At 41.4% G+C, this 23,659-nt stretch overlaps 1 protein-coding gene across 2 annotated transcripts in view; it reads right to left on the bottom strand.

Annotated features, from left to right (window-relative positions):
* Positions 1-23,659, bottom strand: part of LOC148506703 (ribosomal protein S6 kinase beta-1) — an 81,370-nt gene that overhangs the window by 31,167 nt on the left and 26,544 nt on the right. For both annotated transcript variants that reach the window (XM_088446344.1, XM_088446343.1), the window contains exons 2-7: positions 22,227-22,273; positions 16,071-16,191; positions 9,248-9,316; positions 6,560-6,707; positions 6,104-6,161; positions 3,805-3,905 (exon numbers count right to left, since the gene is read on the bottom strand). In XM_088446344.1, the coding sequence (XP_088302470.1) occupies positions 3,805-3,905; positions 6,104-6,161; positions 6,560-6,707; positions 9,248-9,316; positions 16,071-16,191; positions 22,227-22,273 (544 nt within the window). The remainder of the gene's footprint in view (positions 1-3,804; positions 3,906-6,103; positions 6,162-6,559; positions 6,708-9,247; positions 9,317-16,070; positions 16,192-22,226; positions 22,274-23,659) is intronic.

The following is a 23,659-nucleotide window of genomic DNA, read 5'->3' as shown; positions in this document are numbered from 1 at the left end:
GTTTGCGCCAGACACAGCGTTTTCCTTGGTGGCCGAAAAGTTAAATTTTAGTCTCATCTGACCAGAGCACCTTCCTTCATACAACTGAGGAGTCGCCCACATGCCTTTTGGCAAACTCAAATTGTATCTTCTTATTTTTATCACTAAGTAATGTTTTTTTTCTGGCCACTCTTCCATAAAGCCCAGCTCTATGGAGTGTACGGCTTTTTGTGGTCACATGCACAGATACACCAGTCTCTGCTGTGGAACTCTGCAGCTCCTTCAGGGCTACGTTTGGTCTCTGTGCTGCCTCTCTGATTAATGCCCTCCTTGCCGGGTCTGTGAGTTTTGGTGGGTGGTCCTCTCTTGGCAGGTTTGTTGTGGTACCATGTTCTTTTCATTTGATGATGATGGATTTGATGGTGTTCCGGGGGATCATCAAAGATTTGGATATGTTTTTATAACCCAACCCAGAATTGTACTTCTCCAAACAAGTTGGGGACAAAGTTGTTGAGAACTCCTTGGTCTTCATGGTGTGATACCTCTTGCTTAGTGGTGTTGCAGCCTCTGGGACCTTTCAGAAAAGGTGTGTTTATACTGACAGATCATGTGACACTAATGGTGCATACATACGTAAAGATTTTCTGTCCAGCCATCCAACTACTGTAGTTGATTGGTTGGAATGAAAATCTGGTAAGGTATGAAGCAAATGCCAATCAGCAATTTGCTCCCAAACGCCGAAAAATGGATAAAAACTGTTGTTTGAACAAATTGTTTAGATCAAACATTTAACAAAATTGTCTGAACAACCATTTTCACCGGTTTTCTGGCATTTAGGAGCAAATTACTGATCATCAGTTACTCCCATACGTTACCAGATTTGCATTCCAACCAATGAACTAGTTGGATGGTTGGACAGAAAATCTTTACGTGTATACCCAGCCTTAGGTTTCACACAGGTGGACTTCATTTCACTAATTATGTGACTTCTGAAGGTAATTGGTTGCACCAGAACTTTTGAGGGGCTTCATAGCAAAGGGGGCGATTACATATGCACATGCCAATTTTCTGAATTTTATTTATAAAGATTCTTTTTTATATATATTTTTCTCATTTTACTTCACCAAATTAGACTATTTTGTGCAGATCCATCACATAAAATACAGATTGAAAAAAATAAATAAAAATACAGGTTGTAATGTGACAAAAAAGGTAAAAAGCCAAGGGGGGTGAATACTTTTGCAAGGCAATATATATATACACACACGCACACTTTCCCCCCCCCCCCTTTCCTAATAAAATCATGTTAGATGAGTTCTAAATAGATGTTCTTGACCTAATACAATCATAAAAAAAACTGAATTTCTGAGTGTTTTTGGGGAAAAAATATTAGCCAGTTAAGTGGTTAAGGAAGTTAAAAAAAAAAATGACCTGTTGGAGATACTGGAGAGCTGGAGATGAAATCAGCCAAGTTAGGTACAGATACAAAGTCCTCTAATAAGCAAGTAGTGAGGCCACTATACATAATGAGGTCCATGAAACCAAGTGGTCTCAGGTCTTAATGGAATGAACTAAAAAAAATGTTATGCTGGTATTTTTAGGTGGAGTTATCCTTTAACAAATACACCTAACTTGGTATGTAAATGAAAATAACCTAGGTTAGCTTTTAGAAGCACAGCTTCAGAGAGATAACTCCTGTGTTTGTGTGTATGACCTATTTGCCTCAAATCACATAACAGAATTAGCATTAAAGATGCTACTGATGAAAGTGGACTCGCAAGCACATGAATTGATGTGTGGTCATAGCAGCTAGAACAACTGTGAAAACAGATGACTGAAAATGGAAGGCAAACACATACTGAGCATTTACAGGGCACTTCACCAACCAGAAGTCTGCTTATCGCATTCACTGTCTATCATGAAACTGCATTTGTCATAGAGATCAATGATCTCTCTATTTACACAGACGCCCATGCTGCAATGACCCCACTTTAGAGAACTAGTTATAATTGCAAGTACTGAATACCATGCATTTTTAGCTTATTTAAAATGTTACAGATTCGGAAAATATATCCTAATTTACAAAAGACGCAATGCAGTCACCTAGCTACAGAGAGCATTGCCAAAATAAAAATATGATATTATTATGCATTATTCAATCAACTGTGGTACATATACAAAGCTGAGTAACACATTTTATGTAGGAGCTATGTAACATTGCCCCTCAGGCACATAAGAACGGGCTCTCAAGAACCACTACTTCGTCAAAGCCTTCCATCTCCCATCCTAACTTGCTGCAACATGCTCCTTCCTACCTGTTTACCCCATCTGTGACACACCTGTTTGTCTGCCCCTCCCCTTTAGAATGTAAGCTCTTACGAGCAGGACCTCTAATTCTTACCTAACACCTGGTTGCTTATGCTCAGTTGCATATCTAGGTGTTATGGTCACTAATGTAGCAATGTATATTATCCATGTCCTTGTCCTATATTGTATTGTACTGTAAGTCACTTGTCAAATTGTTTATGTACTTTGTAAGGTCCTGCATAACACTTGGGGGGGAGGAGGAGGGGGGGGGAGGAGGAGGAGGAGGAGGAGGAGGAGGAGGAGAAGGAGGAGAAGGAGAAGAAGGAGGAGAAGAAGAAGGAGGAGAAGAAGAAGGAGGAGAAGAAGAAGAAGAAGGAGGAGGAGAAGAAGAAGGAGGAGGAGGAGAAGAAGAAGGAGGAGGAGGAGAAGAAGAAGGAGGAGAAGAAGAAGGAGGAGGAGAAGAAGGAGGAGGAGAAGAAGGAGAAGAAGAAGGAGAAGGAGAAGAAGTATTATATACATAAAAAGTACGTTTTTATGACATTGTTGGGTGGATATGCAGTGTACCAGCAGCCAATATATATTCAGCAATGGAAACCATACACTTTTTACTCGATCTTTGTACATGTGCATTTAAAGCATTAAGTTTTTGCTGTGGTGCAACACCAGGAAACACAGGTAATAAACGGAGGACAAAATAAGAGGATGGTAAAAGATTGAATAGATTCAGCTTCTTCTGTACTACAAATTGAGGCATGTGAATATTATTGGCAAACAATAAAAACCTAATACATAACAAATGGTGGAAAAGGGAATCTGCCATTGACTGCCATCAGTTAATTTCATTTAAAAAGTTAAAACACTTAATAGTGACTTTTTTCTTAAAAACAGATATATTTAGCAGTTAATTATGCTATATAAGAACTTGGTTGTTCAGATTTAGGCAGCTCCTGTGGAACTGCAGATCCCAGCATGTCATGTCACACCTTTTAGTATTCCCCAATAATAAAATTGACAGGGCATGCTGGGAAGTGTAGTTTCACAGCAGCTGAAGTGCCACATGATTCCTACCTCTGAAGAATTTATACAGTTTACAAGAACTGAAACACTATGGCCGGTATACTATTAGTAGAGAAAATTTTTTAGACACAATGTTTTTCGGCTAATTTTTTTTTGTGGTATCCCATTAAACCCAGTTTTTTAAGTCCAAAAACTTTGTTTTTCTCATGAAAACACATAGGACCCATGTAAAGTCGCGGACCTATGTATTTTCACTTACTTTGGATAGCCCCGGGCAAGGTAATTTGACGCTGTAATTTAATGTGGCTGATAGGGTACCAGGGTACGTTGAGGACCATTCCTCTGTGTTCTATTAAGTTAAATATCTACATTTCTAAAAATGTTTTAGGAAATAAGCATTTTAGCTCAACATTTGCTGCCACAATTAAGTATGAAATTAACAGAAGGACCAAATTGAACTGTTGACATTTTAAATTAAATAAAATCACAATTCATTTCCACCTTGATGATTTAGCATAATGTTTTCCGGTTTCAAATCACGGTAAATAATTCCTTTCTGATGCAAGTGTCCCAAAGCCATTGATATTTCAGCCAGGTAAAAGCTAAAAAAATAAACAGATTATTAATAGAAAAATAGAGAAAAAAAACAAAAATGTAGTCTAGACATACAGGGGCGATTCAATTGTTTTGGGCGCCACAAATAATGGGCACCCAATGTAGCAATTCAATTGTTTTTGGGCACCCATTAATTATCGCGCTTGTCTCGCCAAATTTAACCGGGTTTATAGTGTCTAAACCTGCCTCAAGCCCAGGATGGGGCGCCCAAACATTGGACTTTTTGCACATTTCTGCTCACCTCTCCTGGAGGGGGCAATCAGAAATGCCAGGGCCTATTCACTCCCAAATAGAGCAACAACTGAATTGCTCCATCGGGAGCCCGGAACAATCAGCGGCTGGCGCTAACAATTGAATCGTCCGCATAGTATTTCAAAACATATATAACCTATTCTATTTCTACCAATGTATAATACCACTAAAATGAAATAGGACTGCAAAGACAACCAAACCCAAAATCTTCATATATGAACCATTTAAAGACAAGTACAGGTTAAAAGGCTGAGATTGCTACGGAGGGCTTGATGGCCCTGCCCCCATGTATCAATTCCTTAATCCACACAGGCTTTTAAGAAACGCACCACATGGATTGATCAATTCATACACAAGACAGGGTCACGACAGTTTATATTGCAAAAATTCTGTGCTGTTGACCTAAATCATACACTGTCCAATTATATTTAATACAGAGTGCAATATCATTACTCCCTAAACTTTTACCAGTATCTGAACTACGGGAAATTCAGTAGCCGCGATCTGCCAGCAGATTGTGGCCAACGCTTTGGCCATCCCTGTTTTAAATTATTTTGGGGTGCAGAAAAAAAGTCCATAATGCGATTCAATATTGGGAAAAAACACTTGTAACTCCCATGTGAAAGTTCAAAAACTAATTTCCCATCTATACAAACACCCCAAAATGCATGCCCCATATAATTCCAACCTTTGTTGAGCTTTTAACAGAAAATTACATTATTATTGCTCAAATTAGGCTATTTAAATGCCACCAAGGGGGGAATTCAATTAGCTGTGAAAATGCAATAATCTTTTCAGGCGCTAAGTTTTCTCTTATCACATCTATGTGCGCACCCGTTTTCACGCAATTCACTTCCAAAAGTCGCGATGCTGCCTTCATGCAAAAATTCTTCCCGGTGTTACCGCAATAAATATACGTGGAAATGGGCATATCTGCATGTACCCCCAAAAAGGCAAAGTGATATATAATAACAGTATAGAAGTTTTTTAGTGGCCCTAATAAAATTATTTGGGGTTCTTAAATGGAGTCATATCTGGTTTATGCATATTTCTGAAACAGTCAAATAATGATAGAAAGTAAGTGTTTTTTGCCAAATAAATGTGCTTTTTAAATTGGGGGGTGCATAAAAAAAGCCTATACAGTATATATGTGTCATTTAAAGACAGTTAAAAAAAAAAACCTTAAAAATATGCCTCTAGCACCCACCTGCAATCTTATAAACACCTGTCCCATTCATATAGCACCCCCATATACCAATCCCACGTCAATTAAACCATTGTCCAGTACTTTATACTTTTTCACCCCAAAAATGAGGTAATTAGTGGCCAAATTAAGCCAATGAAAAAAATATTTTGCCTAATTAGTCATTAAGGAGGGTGTGTCAGTGGTTGTGAACCAAGACCCAACTTTTTTACCATGAAATAGGATTTTCCCCAACTTTTCCCCTGCTCAAGAGGTGGTGAAAACTAATTTGCGAAAAAAGCATGTCAAAATTCGAAACCGCGAAAAACCACGGCTCATAGGATGGCGTGATAAGTATAAAGTTGCATGATAAGCAGTTTATCCTGAAAAAGCTGCTTATCGCTACTGAGACCCACGTTAACTTAATGCAGATTTCTAATTGAATAGGAAAAAGACACGCCTGTGTTCTGACCCCTGGTAACCTGCGTTAAAGGAGACCTGTGGCTAATTGAATTCGGGACTTGAAACCGGCATTTATCATGGTAATGAACTTGATTTTAGTATATTGCTATTTTTAATATAAATTATACATTTCCACATGCCACCAAGCATAAAAAAAATCATTACACAACAGTTGCAAGCAAATCTTTGTGCAAAGTTAGAATAAATTCCTTATAGAAAAACAAGAGATGAGGCGAAGAACAGAACTTTAATTTAAAACAGAAAAGTAAAGTGAAAATGTTTACTCACCAAGCTGTATCCTCCATAAATATTCCTTCTCTTTCCAACTGCATGAAAAGTTCTCCGCCTGGGTTTAACAAGGAAAAAAAAGTTAAAAGTAAATCACAGAAGACAATATAAATCAATCGCATAATTTATCTCAGGAAACTGGAAATGAGGGAGTGGTAAATTACAAAGAGTTGTTAGAAAAAAAACCTACCTAGCATTCTTATTATATGTGCCCATAAAAGGGAAATTATAACCTAAAATCAACACGTCGTGTGACTGATTTGCAGTTTATAGAATAGTAATACAATTATTGTCTGTGTGATATTGCAGTACATACAATTTTGGTTTGTCCCTATACCTTGCAGTTGTAAGACTACAGGATTTATACTGTCAATTTAGTGCCAAACTAAAAGAAATAAAGGTATGTAGGAATAACGTAAATAGCATTAAACATGCTGCATTATATGGGGGACTGACCACTAAGGTACTCCAGAATGAGGTAGAGTTTTCCACCAGTTTGAAAGGCATAAATCAAGTCTACAATAAAAGGATGTTTCACTTCTTCTAGGATATTACGCTCTGCTTTTGTGTGTGCTGTGTCTTTCGCGTTTCTCACAATCATGGCCTAGGAAACAAAAAAAAATAAAAAAATAAAAATAAATGTCTGCTTTCATTAAAATATGCAAAAACATCTTGAACTTTTAAATGATGGCTACCACTGCAATATTCATATTATCGAACATTTAGGAGAGAAGCAATTCTGAAAGGCAAGCACATTTAACTGAGACCAGACTGAAGACACTGTCTAAATAAGGCATGAAAAATTGGTTTTCTAAACGCCCTTTAACCTAAGCTGCAGCCTCCACAGTGAATATAAAATAATTTTAGCACGGACATGGTTCTATACCATATTTATAGGGGATCGCAAATTAAGTGGCAGTTGTCAAAGGCAAGATATGACTGCTGAGAACAGAGCAGAAAAAAATAATTAACACTCAGATTGGAAATACTAAGTGATATTGGGTAAATCATATAAAACAAATGGCTGACAATCATGGTAAAAGAATAAAGAAAGTATCCGGAAATGTTGCAATGTATAGCAGTTGGCATAAACCTAATTAACTGCTTATATTGCCATCTACAGTACTTCATTTTTTTCTAGAAAGCTTCACAAATGTCTGTCATCTATAAAAGGAAATAAATGGGCAACACTAGTAGTGTATTTTCAGTTTAGTATTCATATCAAGTACATCTAGTCATTACAAAAAAAAATGCTACCACATGAGGATGTCAGTAATACACTGTATTACCTGTGTATAAGGAGAATGTTTTATTCTAGCCTCAAATGACTGCATTCCAGAAGAACTTAAAAACTTAGGACTTGTAAAAAGCCTTCTAAAGAGTAGAGGTTTCCCAGAGCAACCAATCAGCTTCTACCTATTATTTCATAGAATGTAGTTGATAAACGACAGGTAGAAGCTAATTGGCTGCTGTGGTCAACCTCCTTTTAGAAGGCTCGAACATCTCCCCTTTAGATTGTCAACCACCCTCTCACTTCCCTATCTGTATAAACCCACACCTTTTCTTCACACCCCATTACATCTCTAGGTGTATAACCCCCCATTACATCTCTCCATATAACCCCCCCCAACACCTTTTCTCCCCCATTACATCTCTATCTCTATAACTCCACACACCTTTGCTTCGCTCCCTCCCCCATTACACACATTATATATATATATATATATATATATATAACCCCACACACCTGTTTTTCACTCCCCATTACATCACTCTGCATAAACCCACCCACATACCTTTTTTTCACCACCCATTACATCTCTCTGTATAACCCCCCACACCTTTCCCCCCCCCCCCATTACATCTCTATACGTATAACCCCCCCCCCAGACCTTTTTCTCACTCCCCATTACATCTCTATACGGGATCGGTATGTAATGCCGGCTGATGGGATGCCTACTGTCACAATACCGACAGCTGCATCCCGATGGTTGGAATCGAGACAGGAGTTGGGTAAGTATACTTACCCTCCCCCCTTCTCCCCTAACCCTGCCTTCAGGTAGCCTAACACTAATGCTCCCCACCCCGCACCATCCCAGTTAGTGCCTAAACCTAACCCCCTCTTCCTTCGTGCCTAACCCCCCACCCCCCCACAGTGGTGCCTGACCCTAACCCTCCCCCCTAGGGATGCTAACTGCCCTAAACCTAACCCCTTCCCCGGCCAACAGGACGGCTTACCTTTGTTCGGGCAGCCGTCCGTCTGTGTTCCGGCGTCCAACTTAAGATAGGAGTCGGTATTTCGACGTCTATCTTAAGTCCCTTGTCGGGATTTCAGCACCGGTATTGAGACGGCCGCCAGTCTCATAACTACATACCCTCTATACGTATAACTCCCCCACACCTTTTCTTCACTCCCCAAAACATCTCTCTGTATAACCCTGCACACCTTCTCTCCCCCATTACATCTCGATTTGTATAACACCACTCACCTTTTCTTCACTCCCTCCCCATAACATCTCTATTTGTATAACTACCCCACAACTGTTCTTCACCACCCCTTTACATCTCTATCTGTATAACCCCCCCCTGCAAACACACATTTTCTTCACAACCCCTCTTTACCTGTAGTAACCACACGCCTATTCTTCACCGGCCCTCTCGCATATTTACCTGTAGTATCCACATACCTTTCCTTCACTCTGGACCCCACTCACATTTCCATCTGTTTAAACCTCCTCCACTCTTATTTCTATATGTAGCACCCCACGCACACCTTTCCTTCACTCCCGCCACTCACCTCTCTATCTGTATAACTCTACACATCTTTCCTTCACACCCCCTTTCACTATCTATACAAGTCCACTCACATCTCTATCTGTATAACCCAACACCTGTTTTCACTTTCGCTCTTATTCAAATCTTTATCTGCAGAACCCAACCGACTTTTCTTCCCTCCCAGACAGACAACTACTACAATATGGTGCTGCTACTTTTACTTTATAAAATATATAATATACAATTGTAAAATTAGACATTTCATAATACTGCATGCTCCTCGCTATGCAAATCTCGTTATTCTTACGAAGTCCGTAATATAAAAAAAAAATAAAAAAAGGAGATAATTAATGGTATAGTAATGGTTACCTTTTTTAGTACTTTCATTGCAAATATTTTCCCAGTATGAGCTCCTAATACTTTCCGTACCTGAAAAACCTACACACAAAAAAATAAAATTTTTAATTTTCAGTATGTATATTATAAAGGGGCTGATGTACCAAGCTGTGAAAAGAATGGAGAAATGGACCAGTGGAGAAATTGCCCATAGAACCAATCAGCTTAAAAACAGCATTTATCAAGGACACACTATAAAATGAGAGGTACCATAGGGTTCACAGGGATACCATGGGGAATATTATGGTTGGAGACCAGGCACCAAACAGTTAAAGCTTCAGCTCCCAGGATGCCTTGGGTCCTCCTCCATATATACCCCGCCCCTAGCCATAGGCCTTCAGAGGAGAAGGAAGAGCAATCGTACACCAAAAAATCTCTTGCAAAAAATGAAGGAACCTGTGACCGAAATAAAAAATTACCCATGCAGCCAGGTGCATCAGGATAGGTGCCCTGTGGACCCAATGGACCTCAAAAAAAAAAAAAAAAAATAGAGTTATCAAGGGAAGACTACCATAACTCTAATTTTCTTCTTCAGGGTCCATAGGGATCCACAAGGATACCATGGGAATATCCTAAAGCAGTTTCCCTAGGGTGGGGGACGCTCCTGAGCAGAAAAGAGAACTCGTCGCCCAAAGGAAGTATCCTGAGAGGCAAAAGTATCAAAGGCATAGAACCTAAGAAAAGTGTGTACATTAGACCACGTAGCTGCCTTGCACAATTGTTCAGCAGAGGCACCACGGCTAAATGCCCACAATGGCCCTACAGACCGAGTAGAATGTGCTGTCACCGTGCTTGGGACAGGGAGATCAGCCTGTGTGTACACCTGAGAGATAGTCATTAGCCGTCTCGCCAGAGTCTGCTTATTAGCTGGCCATCCTCGTTTGTGAAAACCATATAATACAAAAAGAGCATCTGATTTTCTAACAAAGTTTGTACGCTCCACATAGATATGGAGCACGAACTACATCCAGGGAGGCTTCACCTATAGAAATATCTGGAGCCTGAAAAGCTGGAACAACAATTTCTTCATTCACATGAAAATGGGAAACTACCTTAAGACGGCAACCCTCCATTATATGAAGAACAGCTTTATCCTGGTGAAAAATCAAAAATGGAGAGCAACAAGAAAGTGCTGCCAAATCAGAGAGACTGCGTGCAGAAGAGATAACGAGAAGAAAAGGTGTCTTCGCTGTCAACCATTTCAAGTCTACAGAGTCCAGCGGTTCAAAAGTGGAAACCTGTAGCCCCTTAAGAACCAAAAGACCACTCCCACGGTGCAACCGGTAAAACAAAAAGGAGGCTGAAAGGCACAACTCCCTGAAAATAAAATTCTAATATCTGGCAAAGAAGCAATCTTTCTTTGGAACCAGACTGAGGGGTAAATTTACTAAAGTGAGAGTTTTTAAAAGCGAGTTTTAGAAGAGATGTTGCCCATAGTAACCAATCAGATTCAATTAACATTTAACTAGCACCTTCTAGAAGATAATAGCTAGAATTTGATTGGTTGCTATGGGCAACATCTCCTCTAAAACTCACTTCTAAAAACTCTCACTTTAGTAAATTTACCCCTGAGTGTGCAGAAACCTGTACTCTCAATGTAGCCAGACGTAGACCAAGGTCTAATCCAGCCTGGAGAAAAGCCAGTATCCTGGAAATCCCGAACACCATAGGATCATACTTTCTGTGGGCACACCACTGACCAAAAGAATCCCAAACACTCCATTAGCTGCGGGCAGAGGCAGGCTTTCCTGCCCTATGCATTGTCTTAATTACAGAACTGGAAAAACCTTTTGCTCTTAAGATGGAAGATTCAAGAGCCATGCTGTAAAAGCCAGACGAGATAAATCCTGATAGTGGCAGGGACCCTGCATTAGCAGATCCTGCCATAGAAGAAGAGGATACGGACTGTCTATGGATAGATTCCGTATGTCGGTGAACCAGTGACGTCTGGGACAAGCCGGAGCTACCAATTATACTGTTCCGCCGTCCTGCTTGAATTTCCTGAGAACTTTTGGGAGGGAAATCGGAGGAAAGATACGCCAGCTTGAAGTCCCATCCTACTGTCAGTGCACCCACGAAGTCTGCTGATGGGTCTCTGGACCTGGACCCGTACCTGGGTACCTTGTGGTAGTGACGTGCCGCCATGAGATCTATTTCTGGTAGACCCCATTTCTTTACCAGGTGCTGAAACACTCCCAGATGGAGAGACCACTCTCTGGCGTGTATGTCCTGGCAACTTAGGAAGTCTGCTTCCCAAACGAGTACTCCCAGTATGAATATTGCCGGGATAGCTGGAAGATGACGTTCTGCCCAAATCAGAACCCTTGTCACTTCTTTCATGGCTGCGTAACTTCCTGTGCCTCCCTTATGATTTAGGTTGGCCCCTGTTGTCGCACTGGAGCAGGTCCTGTGCCAAGACAAGTGCTTTGTACATGCTCGCAATTCTAGAAGGTTTATTGGCAGATGACTTTCCTGATTTGTCCACCTTCCCCGAAAGGTGTGATGACATGTCACTGCTCCCCATCTGCGAAGACTGGTGTCTGTGGTGAGAAGCGGCAATTTGGAATCCAGAATGGGCGCCCTTTGTTCAGATGATCCTTTCTCAACCACCACAGGAGGGAGTGACGAACCTCTGGAGTAAGAAGGATCCTCTGAGATTTTATTTGATGATACTATCTGTTCCACTTTGAGAGAATCAATCTTTGCAGAAACCTGGAATGGAACGGAGCATACCCCACCATGTCGAAGGTGGATACCATTTATCACAGGACCTGTATTGCTAGCAAAATGGATACCATTAGTTTTTGTAGCAGTTTGCGTATTTGCAACGATAGGGCCACAATCTTGTTTTCTGGCAGAAATACAGTCTGTGCCCGCGAGAATCCAGAAGAGTGCGGTGTTGGAGAAAGTGATGATTTCTTCCAATTGATGATCCAGCCATGGTTTGTAAGCAGGCTATGGTTAGTTGAAGATGGTTTTGTAAAAAGACCGGAGTCTGTGCCGTTATCAGAAGGTTGTCCAGATATGGTAGAATTCTGACTCCCTGAAGCCTGAGAAAGGCCGTCATGACTGCCATTATTTTGGTAAATACCCAGGGAGCCGTAGATAGGCCAAAGGGTAGTGCCTGAAATTGGTAATGTTGCTGAAGGACAGCAAACCGTAAAATTTGCTGGTGGGATGGTATAATAGGAATATGCAGATATGCATCCTGAATGTCCAGGCAAACCATAAAATACCCAGGTTCCATTGCCAAAATAATTGATCGGAGATTTTCCATACGAAACTTGGGCACATGGATAAACCAGTTTTAGATTTAGTATAGGGCGATAAGCCCCATTCAGTTTCTGAATCAGAAATAGATTGGAATAATAACCCCTTCCCTGTTACGACACAGGAACCTGTACTATTACCCCCACCTGCAGCAGGGAGTGAATGGCCTTCTAAAGGGCCAAAGCCTTACTGCATCTGCTGGAGGATCTTTAAAAAAAACTTCTGGGGAGGATGCCTCCTGAAAGTGAGGGCATACCCCTGAGAGACCACTTCTCGGACCAAGGCATCTGTTGTTGTTTCACGCCAACAATCCGTAAACTGAAGAAGTCGGCCTCCCACCCTGGAATCCCACAGGAGGCGGCCCACCCCATCAGGCAGAGGGTTTGTCATCCGACTTGGAACTCAGTTTGTCGCCTTGATATTTGCGAAAACTAGATGTCTTAGAGGAAGGCAGTTCCCTTGCTCGTCCCTGAGAACGGAAGGACCGAAAATAAACCTGTCTAGACTTTACGGTCGCCGTAGATGGCAGACCTGCTGACTTTGAAGCTGCCAGAGTAGCTATCATTTTATCCAACTTTGCTCCAAAAAGTACTTTTCCATAAAAGGGTTAAAACTTCCAGCGCCTTCTTTGATCCTGTATCAGCTTTCCAGGATCTTAACCAAAGGGCCCTGCATGTCACTATTGAAGCTGCTGATGCTTTAGAAGCTAAAATTCCAATATCTACCGCAGCTCCTTCCAGATAGAAAGCCCCTGTATATGGGAGATATACAGTACATCATCTGTTCTCTGGTAGCATTTGGTAGAGAATTAACCAATGCTCCCATCCATTCTTCAACCGCTTTGGCTACCCAGGCTCCAGCCATAGCTGGACGATTAACAGCTCTAGAAAAGATAATTTTGAGACATGCTGCAATCTTTTCATCCGTGGAATCCTTTATGGAAGATGCCGATGGAATAGGCAATGTAGTATTTCTGATTAAATGCGTCACATGAGCATCCACAGTAGGAGGTAGCTCCCACTTAGTACATACAGAAGCCGGGAAAGGATACAAGAATGTTATTCTCTTATTCACATAGAAACGTTTGTCAGGGTTACCCCCATTCCTCATCCATAAGCTCAGTAAGCTGCTCAGATAGAGAAAACTCTGACTATGAGCTGGTTTATCATCCTGAATGTCTAGGATTGATTTAACCACCTACACCCAAGGAGGAACATCCACTGTGGACGGATGGTCCTCCTCCCCCGAGCTAGACCCTGGAGAGGAACCTTGCGCATCATCTGAATCCTCTGATGATACGTCTGATTCCATATGTTGAGCAGACTGATAAATAGCTAACTTGCCCTTAGGCGCCATAGTAACTACTGGTCTGCTAACAACATTAGATGGTGCCATACCATCAACATACTTTCAGGAAGGATGTATAGGAGGTACAAACATAGCATGCTGTGGACACCCCCATCCAAGGAGGAATAGTGGGAACAGCCAAGAAGGCTCTTGTCCAGGGACAGGTAAACTGGACTGGTGAGGTGGCTCTTTATAACAGATAACACACAAACCATCCTTAATGTCCTGAGGGGACAAATAAGCCATACATGATTTACATGAAACGAGCACAGAGGGCCCCCTCCTCGCCCTCTCCTATATTCCTTTATCTTTTGACATATTAAATAAAAAGGCAATAGTTGCAATGTTATGTGATAGCCTTCACAAAATCTTAACGAATGTGAAGTATTTGGAGAAAACCTCCACCCCAAGAGGATGGAGAGAAACTGTAGTTATAATTGACAGACAGAAATAAAAGACAGTGTCAGTACAGCAGCTAGCAAACAGTCACATATATACTGTTCACTCTAGTTCCAGAGGCAGGCAGAGCGCCGCAGCTAGAGAGGGCCTGAAAAGGGGCGTGGTCATGAAAAGGGGGCGTGTCTATAAGACACGTCCCCTTTTCATCATACTTGGGGGCGTCTATTCTCCAGCGGTGACCGGGACACCGCATGTTTCTCCACCCGCAGGACACTGCGTCCCGCGGGTGAGAACGGCACCCGCAGGCTGTGAGGGCAGGGCGCTTTTTGCCCTCCTCCTGGAGGGCAGGGTGCTTTTTGCCCTCCAGAAGGAGGGCAGGGCGCCACGCACCGTTAAAACAGCCTAGCGGAAATGCTACATATAATTCATATATAATAAACTTACAATCGACTCTAAAGTAACTACACAAACATAAAGGAATGGGATATAGAGCACTATATACCTTAACCAAGGGAGAGGTATACAGGGAGACTGACTGAAACCTTCCTGAGACCAACAGCTACAGGGCACACTGAGTGTGGACTGGGAGCATCTCATTACACGTGGAGAGTAGGCGGAGCAACCCAGACACGCAAAACCTTTCGTAGGGACTGCGTCTGGGTCAGGGGAGGAGCTGCCAGTGGAGCGTCTACCTCCCCTAAGCTGTGCTAACCAGTCGGGTACGCTGGCCTCGTGGTAGCAGAAGCGTCTGCTGCCGATTCCCGGGGTTAGACGATAAGGCCCCGGTGGTGTAGTGAGGACACAGACAATCCCGGGCCCTGACAGCAGCGGCTGCTGGTGCATCTCTGACACCAGAAGCAAGGACTGCTATGCAAAATTCCCCGTGCGCGAGGAATCATCTTAATTGACATCTCTCTACATCCAGTTGCAGTCCAGGTCGCAGCATTGCAGCTAGCAAGCTTAGCTGCGACTCGCCAAAGTCACCAGCCCAGTTTCTGGTGTTGCGGCCCAGCAGAGGCAGATGGAGACAAAGTATATGCATCTTAATTTAGACGCTTAGTACTGGCAAACCAAAAACATGAAATAAAATAAATATAAAATAAAAGCTTAGGAATGCCAGTGCAGTCCCGTTACAATGGTGCGTCTTGATCCTGCCGGACCAAATGAACAACTGAAGCCCTATGACTAGGGGCGGGGTATATATGGAGGAGGGCCCGAGACATCCTGGGAGCTGAAGCTTAAACTGTTTGGTGCCAGGTCTCCAACCATAATATTCCTCATGGTATCCTTGTGGATCCCTATGGATCCTTAAGAAGAAATCCGACTTTTTGATGTCCATAAGCTGCTTGGTTGCTATAGGCAACTTTTCCACTGGCCCCTGCTTGGTACATCAAACCCAGTATATAGATTCACAGTGACAAATGCTTGTTTAATGACCACAAAACAAACTCTGTATGATGTAAGCAACATTCTAACAGTTGAAATACTTTCCGGTAATGGAAATAACACTTCCTGAATCCTAAGTGCCATTACCAAGCACTGTTACAAAATTTTAATGAAAGCTGAAATTGGCCACCACATAAGCTACAGAACAGTGAAAAATATTTATATTTTATTAATCAGGGCCTCACCAGCTTCTTTAGCACTCCTTTACCACCACCAAATTGTAAATGCACCGGAAGCTGGTTGGATGGTAATGTTTGCTACTGAATTTTATCTGAATCTTCTATATTCAGCCATAGAAATATATTACATTTATTATTCAATTAATGTTTCTTACCTTCCCATAACCTCCTTTACCAAGGACACGAAGAAGTTCAAAACACTCGGGTCTAATTTTTTCTGGACCTTTATTCACACTGGTCTCCGATATCTCAAACTTTTCACAGTGCTCCATGCCACTAAATGAAATAATGTGGGGTTTACCTAAATGTGCATTAATAGCAATGCAAGAGAATCTTTAGATAGTATTGACCCTAGATATGAATAAAAAAAAAATCCTTGCTATTCTGAACATGTGAAATTAGCTACAATATATGACGATAGCCTACTCTCAGAAAACCTACCATACAGTCATGAAAATGAAAGTGCACTTCAAACACTACAGATAAGGATGCTGGTTGCCATTTTGGGCTAGCTTTATAAATAGTTCATACAATTTCTACGGAAGAATAAAATCAAAAGAAAAAAAAACAAGCTATGCAGACATAAGTTTACCTACCATGAAAGCTTGAATATAACTGTAATCCCACATTAGCCAGGAGGTAAAACTTGAAACCCTTGCAAGTAAAAGTAGCCTCACTATCCAAAAAGCAGAAGATGGTTCTTGCACACCCAGTGATGACCTTCACATAAAAAAATCTGTGACATCCCCCTCCGCTCACCCGTAAATGGGACAACCCCATTTTTGCACCTGGGCAATCCCCAGCCATTTCCACTCCCTGGCATAATAGGGACATCTGCCTAATATAGATGATTTAGAAAATGGCTGCTGTAGGTCTTACAAAATACAGTTTTGCATTTCCATAGGTGAATACATTAACATATCTAAAGCTGATTCACTTCACCACCTCCTTAATTACAATATTTCACAACTCTAATTTATTAAGAATAATACATTTTATCTTTCTAGCACTTTTATCCAACAGGACTCAAGACGCTTTACAGAAACCATAAACTAGTACAGATGTTTAGATTTGCAGAAAATACAGAAATCATGAACGCAATTCAAAGCTGAGGCAGCCATTTTGGATGTTCATGAGTTCAAAGGAATATTAAACCTAAGAAGGTACCAAATGAGGCAGCCATTTTGAGCGCACTGCCTAGGCTAAAATGGGAGGAATAGGAAATGCCTGGTAGAGAGGACACGTAATAGGGAGCTACACAACCACAAAAGAAAAATACTAGAAACAGGATCCTTGCAAAATCATTAGATCCATACATTGTTCATCCTGCTCATGAGAGTACCAGACAAGGAAGCCATCTTGGCTACACTACATACAAGCTCCCAGGAGTGCCTGGACCTATTCAATTGCCCAGACTGTAATTTTACAACTAGCGGATTTCTGCTCACACCCTCCTGAGATGCGAAAAGAAATCTGTGCTAACTAGTGCCTCGGGGAAGCATCATGTGCAGTAACAGCATTGCGTCTGGCACTTAAGTTGGAAGATACATAGTATTGAAGAAAAAACAGAGTGCCTTTGGGTGACTAGAAACAGGGGAGAAAGTGATTCTTCGTATTGGGGTGATCTACAGACCACCAGGTCAGGAAGAGGAACTGGACAATAAACTACTGCAGGACATCACTAAAATGGCATTAAAAGGAGAGGTTATAATCATTGGAGATTTTAATCTACCTGATATAAACTGGGAGGTGTCTGTGGCAAGTTCCACTAGAAGTAGGGACATCCTGAATTCATTGCAGGGAGCCTCCCTCCAGCAATTGGTGAGGGAGCCCACTCGGAAATACCCAATATTAGACTTAATACTTACAAATGGAGACAGAATATCTGATGTGAAAGTGGGTGAAAACCTGGGATCCAGTGATCATCAAGCAGTATGGTTCAGAATAAAGACAGATACTGACTCACCCCACACAAAAACAAAGGTGTTAAGGCCCCCATACATCAGAGATTGATTGCAGCAATCATGCAATTTGCAATCAATTGTGTATAAAAATCTTTCCCTTTTTCAATCAATTGTGGCAATTCTGCAATCGATTGAAAAAGGGAAAGATTTTTTATACACAATCGATTGCAAATTGCATGATTGCTGCAATCAATCTCTGATGTATGGGGGCCTTAACACCTTTGTTTTTGTGTGGGGTGAGTCAGTATCTGTCTTTATTCTGAACCATACTGCTTGATGATCACTGGATCATAGGTTTAGGGCACCCGGGGGGGGGGGGGGGGGGGGGGGAGACGACTTAGGGATAGGCAGCGAGGAAGGGGGTGGGATTAAGGTTAGGCACCCCTAAGGAGGGTTAGGGTTATGGGGTTAGGTTACTAAGTACTTACCTATCGACGATCGGGAATTCCAGCGGTGTGAGGCTTCTGATGCCAGGAATCAGAATTCCGATTCCATCCAAAATACCCCTAGTCCCAAGCATTTTGGATATGGTAGAGTCAACCTGTACCATCAAGTTAGACTGAGTTTCAAGATCACCATCTGGCTGACTCTTGGAGGGTCCTGCACACCACTGTTCACGATTACGCATTCTACTCCCTCCCCCACAAAATTTATTTGCGCTTAGACTACCTATTTTTAAGCCACAGGCACCTCCATATGCTTGCTGATGCCACTATTGGACAGATTACCTGGTCAGATCATGCCCCAATTTCTCTGACATTACCTTACCCCTCTCCTGTTCAGTGCAGTTGGCGGCTCAACGAGTCTCTCCTACAACACCCTTATTGTAAGGCTGAGATTGATTTCGCTCTGACTATCTAGCTCATAACGATACCCCTGATGTTTCCCAAATTATCATTTGGGTGGCTCATAAGTGTGTTCTTCTGGGAACACTTATTCAACAAGGTTCTATTAAGAAACAGAAATCCGCACAGATCTCGGCCCTACTGCAGCGTATCAGCCTACTTGAGACCTCTCACAAATCTTCTCTATCCAGCGATATTTACCTGGAGCTATCGGAGGCTCGAACAGCACTGGACAAGCTACTTTCCGATAAAAAAAAAGTAATCTTTAAGGAAATGCAAAAGCCGGTTTTATCAGTGAGGGTACAAACCAGTGAAGCTTCTAGCCTGGGCCTTGAGAACTTGGCAAGGATCTGGATTTATCCCATTTCACTCTTGAATGTTGACCTTAAATTATACGCTAAACTCATAGCGAACAGGATACATCCCTTTCTCCCACAACTGACTCACAATGATCAGGTGGGCTTCATCAGAGAAGCATGCGAGAATTCTACTGAAGTTCTTAATCTGATTCAGTTGTTATCACAGATGTATGTGCCCACCATTCTCCTATCAACTGACGCTGAAAAAGCGTTTGATATGATAAGTTGGACGTTTATGAGGTCTGTGCATAGTCACATGGGATTGGGTCCTCTTGCCCTGCAAAGGATTCTAGGCCTGTATACATCTCCATCAGCGAGAGTTAGGGATAATGGCACCATGTCGGATGCCTTCTCTATAAGTAATGGTACCCAACAGGGATGACCGCTTGCCCCGCTAATTTTTGTACTTTGCTTGGAAGCCTCAGCGAGGTCCAATTAGAGCCAATCTTCATATCTCTGGTATACAAGTTGGAGGGGTAGAACACAAACTCTAATTATTCACTGACGACCTCCTAGCTACCATCTCCCACCCAGTTACATAATTACCTCACCTAATGTTAAAATTCAAAAAGTTTGTGAAATTATCCAAATTCAAAATTAATTTCTCAAAATCTAGGGCCCTTAATATCTTTTCTCCCCCCTCTACAGTAGCAGGACTCCAAGCTTCCTTTCCATTTATCTGGCATCCCTCTCATATTACTTACTTAGGAATTAAACTCACCAGAAACTTACGAAAGAGCAAAAATTCAGGCGCACAAAAAGAATAAATCTAAGTATAATGTCTGTAAATAAGCTGCTCCTAAAAGGTAGTACCTGTAAACACACCTATAACCAACCAGAAAACGTAAATCTGGATATACCGTCACTCAATAGATTATTAAACTGTTAAGCCAATGGTGTTGTAAAGCTTATGACTAGATCCAGACAAAGAGCGCTAAATTAAACAATTTATTACATAATGCATAAAAGACAGAAATATAAAATATATAAAAATCACACACAATACAAAACAATTACATGCAGACTGGTTCAATATTATTTTAAAAGGCACAACAGATAACCCCTGCAGAAGGTATCTCTGGTGTCTTATGTAGCACTTTTCAATGTGATTATCGGCCTCCAAACAAATAATTAATACAGATCCCCCATTATGTCAAGGCTCCTTAGCGCATGTATATATATGCAAGTTTATAACAATCCTTGCTCCATTTGACCAGAGATGGTCTCCACTCTTGTTTTAGCTCAAAGTCACACACTGATGTAATCTCACTAAAATGAGTATTTAGTGCTGATGTGTTCAATTAGCACCAGATGGAGGAGCACTGGTATGCTCAATACGTTTAAAAGTCTCTTGAACACGGGTTCATTAGTGAGGACTCGCAGTCCTAACAATAACAACAGCACTGTCCATGCACACAAAAGTGGGAGAATGATAGAAACTGCTTGACATAAATTGATCTCAATAATAATACCATCAAAAGCCGGCCGGCGGTAATGTAAGTGTACTGATCTGTCAGTTATAAAGAAAATGTCCCGGACCTTACTCCCACAAATGTTTTAGCTCTGCTGGCTAGTATTAGTCTTGTGCATGCACTCCCGATGCTGTAGCTGAACCGCTCATCAGTCTTGAGGCCGTTCGTTCTTTCAGTTATTGAAGAACCAGCTGACGGTAAATAGGAAATCCCTTACATGTTTCTCCGCTGTAAGTCCTTGCGGTTTCACCAGAAATTTATCACAATTATTTCAAACAAACTTTTCCCCCTACTCTCCTCGGTTCGCTCAGACTACAACCATTGGCACTTGAAACACTCTCCTGGCTGGGGAAAATTAATGTAGTTAAGATGAATACGGTACTATAATTGCTCTGTGTCTTACAGGCTTTGCTGATAGCTGTGCCTGAGTCTTGGTTCCGTTCTCTCGCTTTATTGATACGTCAGTTCATTTGGTCCCGGAAAAGACCTAGAATTAGACGTGATTAATTATCACGCCCAAAACAGAGTGGTCTTCACCTTCTGGACATTAAATCTTATTATCATGCCATACACTTAAATAGAATCCTCGAATGGACCAGAAATAGAGACATTAAGCAATGGGTTGCCATCGAAGGCTGCTTCATGAAACAGCACCCTGAAATAGTGCCATGGTTACCCTCTCTTCCCAACATCTCCCCCCCTCACCCAACAATATCTCCCACACTTTCGCTATGGAAGACTTTGAGGCTTTACCCTTCCATTTCTTCGATCTTTGAACCTCTCGATTCAATTCTGGCTAATCCCAGGTTCCTGCCAGGCATTAACCCTTCCCATTTCTCCAATTGGACTACTGCTGCCTTTTTAGAGTCGGCCAGCTGGTGAACGCCTCTGGTATTAAACAATTCTTGGAGATCTGACTTTACCAGTACATGATTGCAATATAAAACCTCGGACAACTAAGAATTATATGTCTTTTTTGTATGGGATGATCCATTCCCTACTCTTCCCCTCACTCTACCTTCTCTTTCTTTGCTTTTCCTTCTACTTTTTTCACTCTTCTTTGTTGTTGTTGTTTTTTCTCTAATATAAATATTTTTTATTTGATATGCAGTATATTATCTAGATTATTGAGTATTTTGGATCACTTTGCTGAGCGAGTTCTGTTATGCTTTATTACAATGTGTGAAATGTCTATCTTGTTTATGTCTACGTGCATATCTTAACAACAACAGAATATACAAAAACAGCTATAAAAGTTAGTCCAACCTTCACCAACACAAAGTCCTTAAATTCTTAAAGGGGTGATTTAATTGTTTTTGAAATTACGGTAATTAATGGATGCCCAATGTTGCAATTCAATTGCTTGTGGGCACCCATTATCGAGTTTGTCGCGCTCAATTAGACTGGATTTAGCCACATAAAACAGCTAAACCCGTCTCAAGTCCAGGTTAGAGCTCCCAAACCAGACTTTTCACACATTTCTGCTTGATTCCTCAGGAGGGGGCGAGCAGAAATGATGGCACCAGCAACTGTTCATGCTTGAATGGAGCAACAATTGAACAGCTCTGTCGAATGCCTGGCACTGACAGCCACCAGCTCAAACATTTGAACCGCCCCCTTAGCATTCAATTTCCCATTACTTTTTAAACAAAAAAATTCATCAAGACTTACATGTCATATGTTATGCCCCCATGGTCCATAAACTCATTAACAGAGCTCTGAAAAAAATAAAAATAAATAAGTCTCATAACACAGCATTTGCCTTGGTTTATCATTTTTGGTCTCATGTTTGGCACATTACACTTGATCAGACTTGCTTTTTTTAACATAAAGGGCTAAATACAAGTTCGTTCAGTGTGAAAAGACATAACACGTAGAATACATAATTTAGCACTGGACAAACAATTTAATATTACAGCCTAAAAGTATTTGGTTATTCAATTACATCTGATTTCGTGTATAATAAGATGAGATAATTTCACAAGTTACTGACTGAAAAACAAAAAGAAACTAGGTACTTCCTGACAAGGTATTTGAAGGCCCCATAGCAAAAGTTTGTAAGGGCCCCTAGGTACCACTCAATGTATACTCAATGTATATAACATATGTAACTTTGACAAGAAGATAGGCCCCCTAAGTTCTGGGCACCATAGCACTTGCACCTATGGTAGTGTCAAAGCTGAATAATTGGCTGAGACAAGTTCAGCTTAAAATTTAATCGCGGCGACGCCATCTTGCGACTGGCCGCAAGACGCCATCTTGTGAATGGCAGCAAGACTCCATTTTAGAAAAGAAAGCTTACACAAGCGCCATTTTGTCAAAAATACATAGTACACAATCCACAGTGCAAAATTGCTAAAAGTAGCAATTTTGCTACTCACAACGCAAAGTTGCTAAAAAGTAGCACAACAGCTTTTTAACAATCTTCCCCAAACACCTACCGATGGTGTTTAGCAGACATAAAATAACTTTCCAACACATTAAAATCACTACAGACTTATATTTAAGCAGTAGCAAATTAGTGGTATTTTCCCTGCACTTCATGTTAAACATAGGACAACGCAAAATAGCTATTTAGACGCACAGCAAGCTTTTTAGTGATCTTTCCCAAACCCATACTGGCATGCTCACACACATACACAGAAGCCTTTCCAACTTAGTGCTGGTCGCTAAGTGCCCCACAGACCCTCAAACGCACAACACAATTTAGTGTCATTTCTCCCCGCATACACATTTAAAAGCAATGGTCCCGCAGCGCGAAAGGAATGATTATTACTTGGCTTAATCGCAATGTCAGCATATAAAGAAATGAATGTTTTCTGTAACTATGGCTTAGTAAATGGCAATTGGACCGTGTTTGGTGCCGTACTGATCTACTCTGTTCCCACAGCGTTCCGGTGGCATCGGTGAGGAGATCAGAACATGCGGCTAGGAAATATGAATGTTAGAGAGAATAACTTCTTGAAATGTTGTATGCCATAGTTAGATTAGATTTATTATGCAGCGGGAAGGTGAACACAATCAGGCTGTTAGAGGCTGGGTTGAGTCTTTGCACTGACCTATGAATTGTACCGTAACGAAAGAAGCAAGAAGCGGAACCAATG

The sequence above is a fragment of the Taudactylus pleione genome, unplaced genomic scaffold, assembly GCF_031769625.1.
Source record: "Taudactylus pleione unplaced genomic scaffold, aTauple2 ptg000397bl, whole genome shotgun sequence".
In the NCBI taxonomy this organism is placed as follows: Eukaryota; Metazoa; Chordata; class Amphibia; order Anura; family Myobatrachidae; genus Taudactylus; species Taudactylus pleione.
Note: the sequence above shows the minus strand (reverse complement) of the source record. Positions and strands in the feature narration are given on the sequence as shown.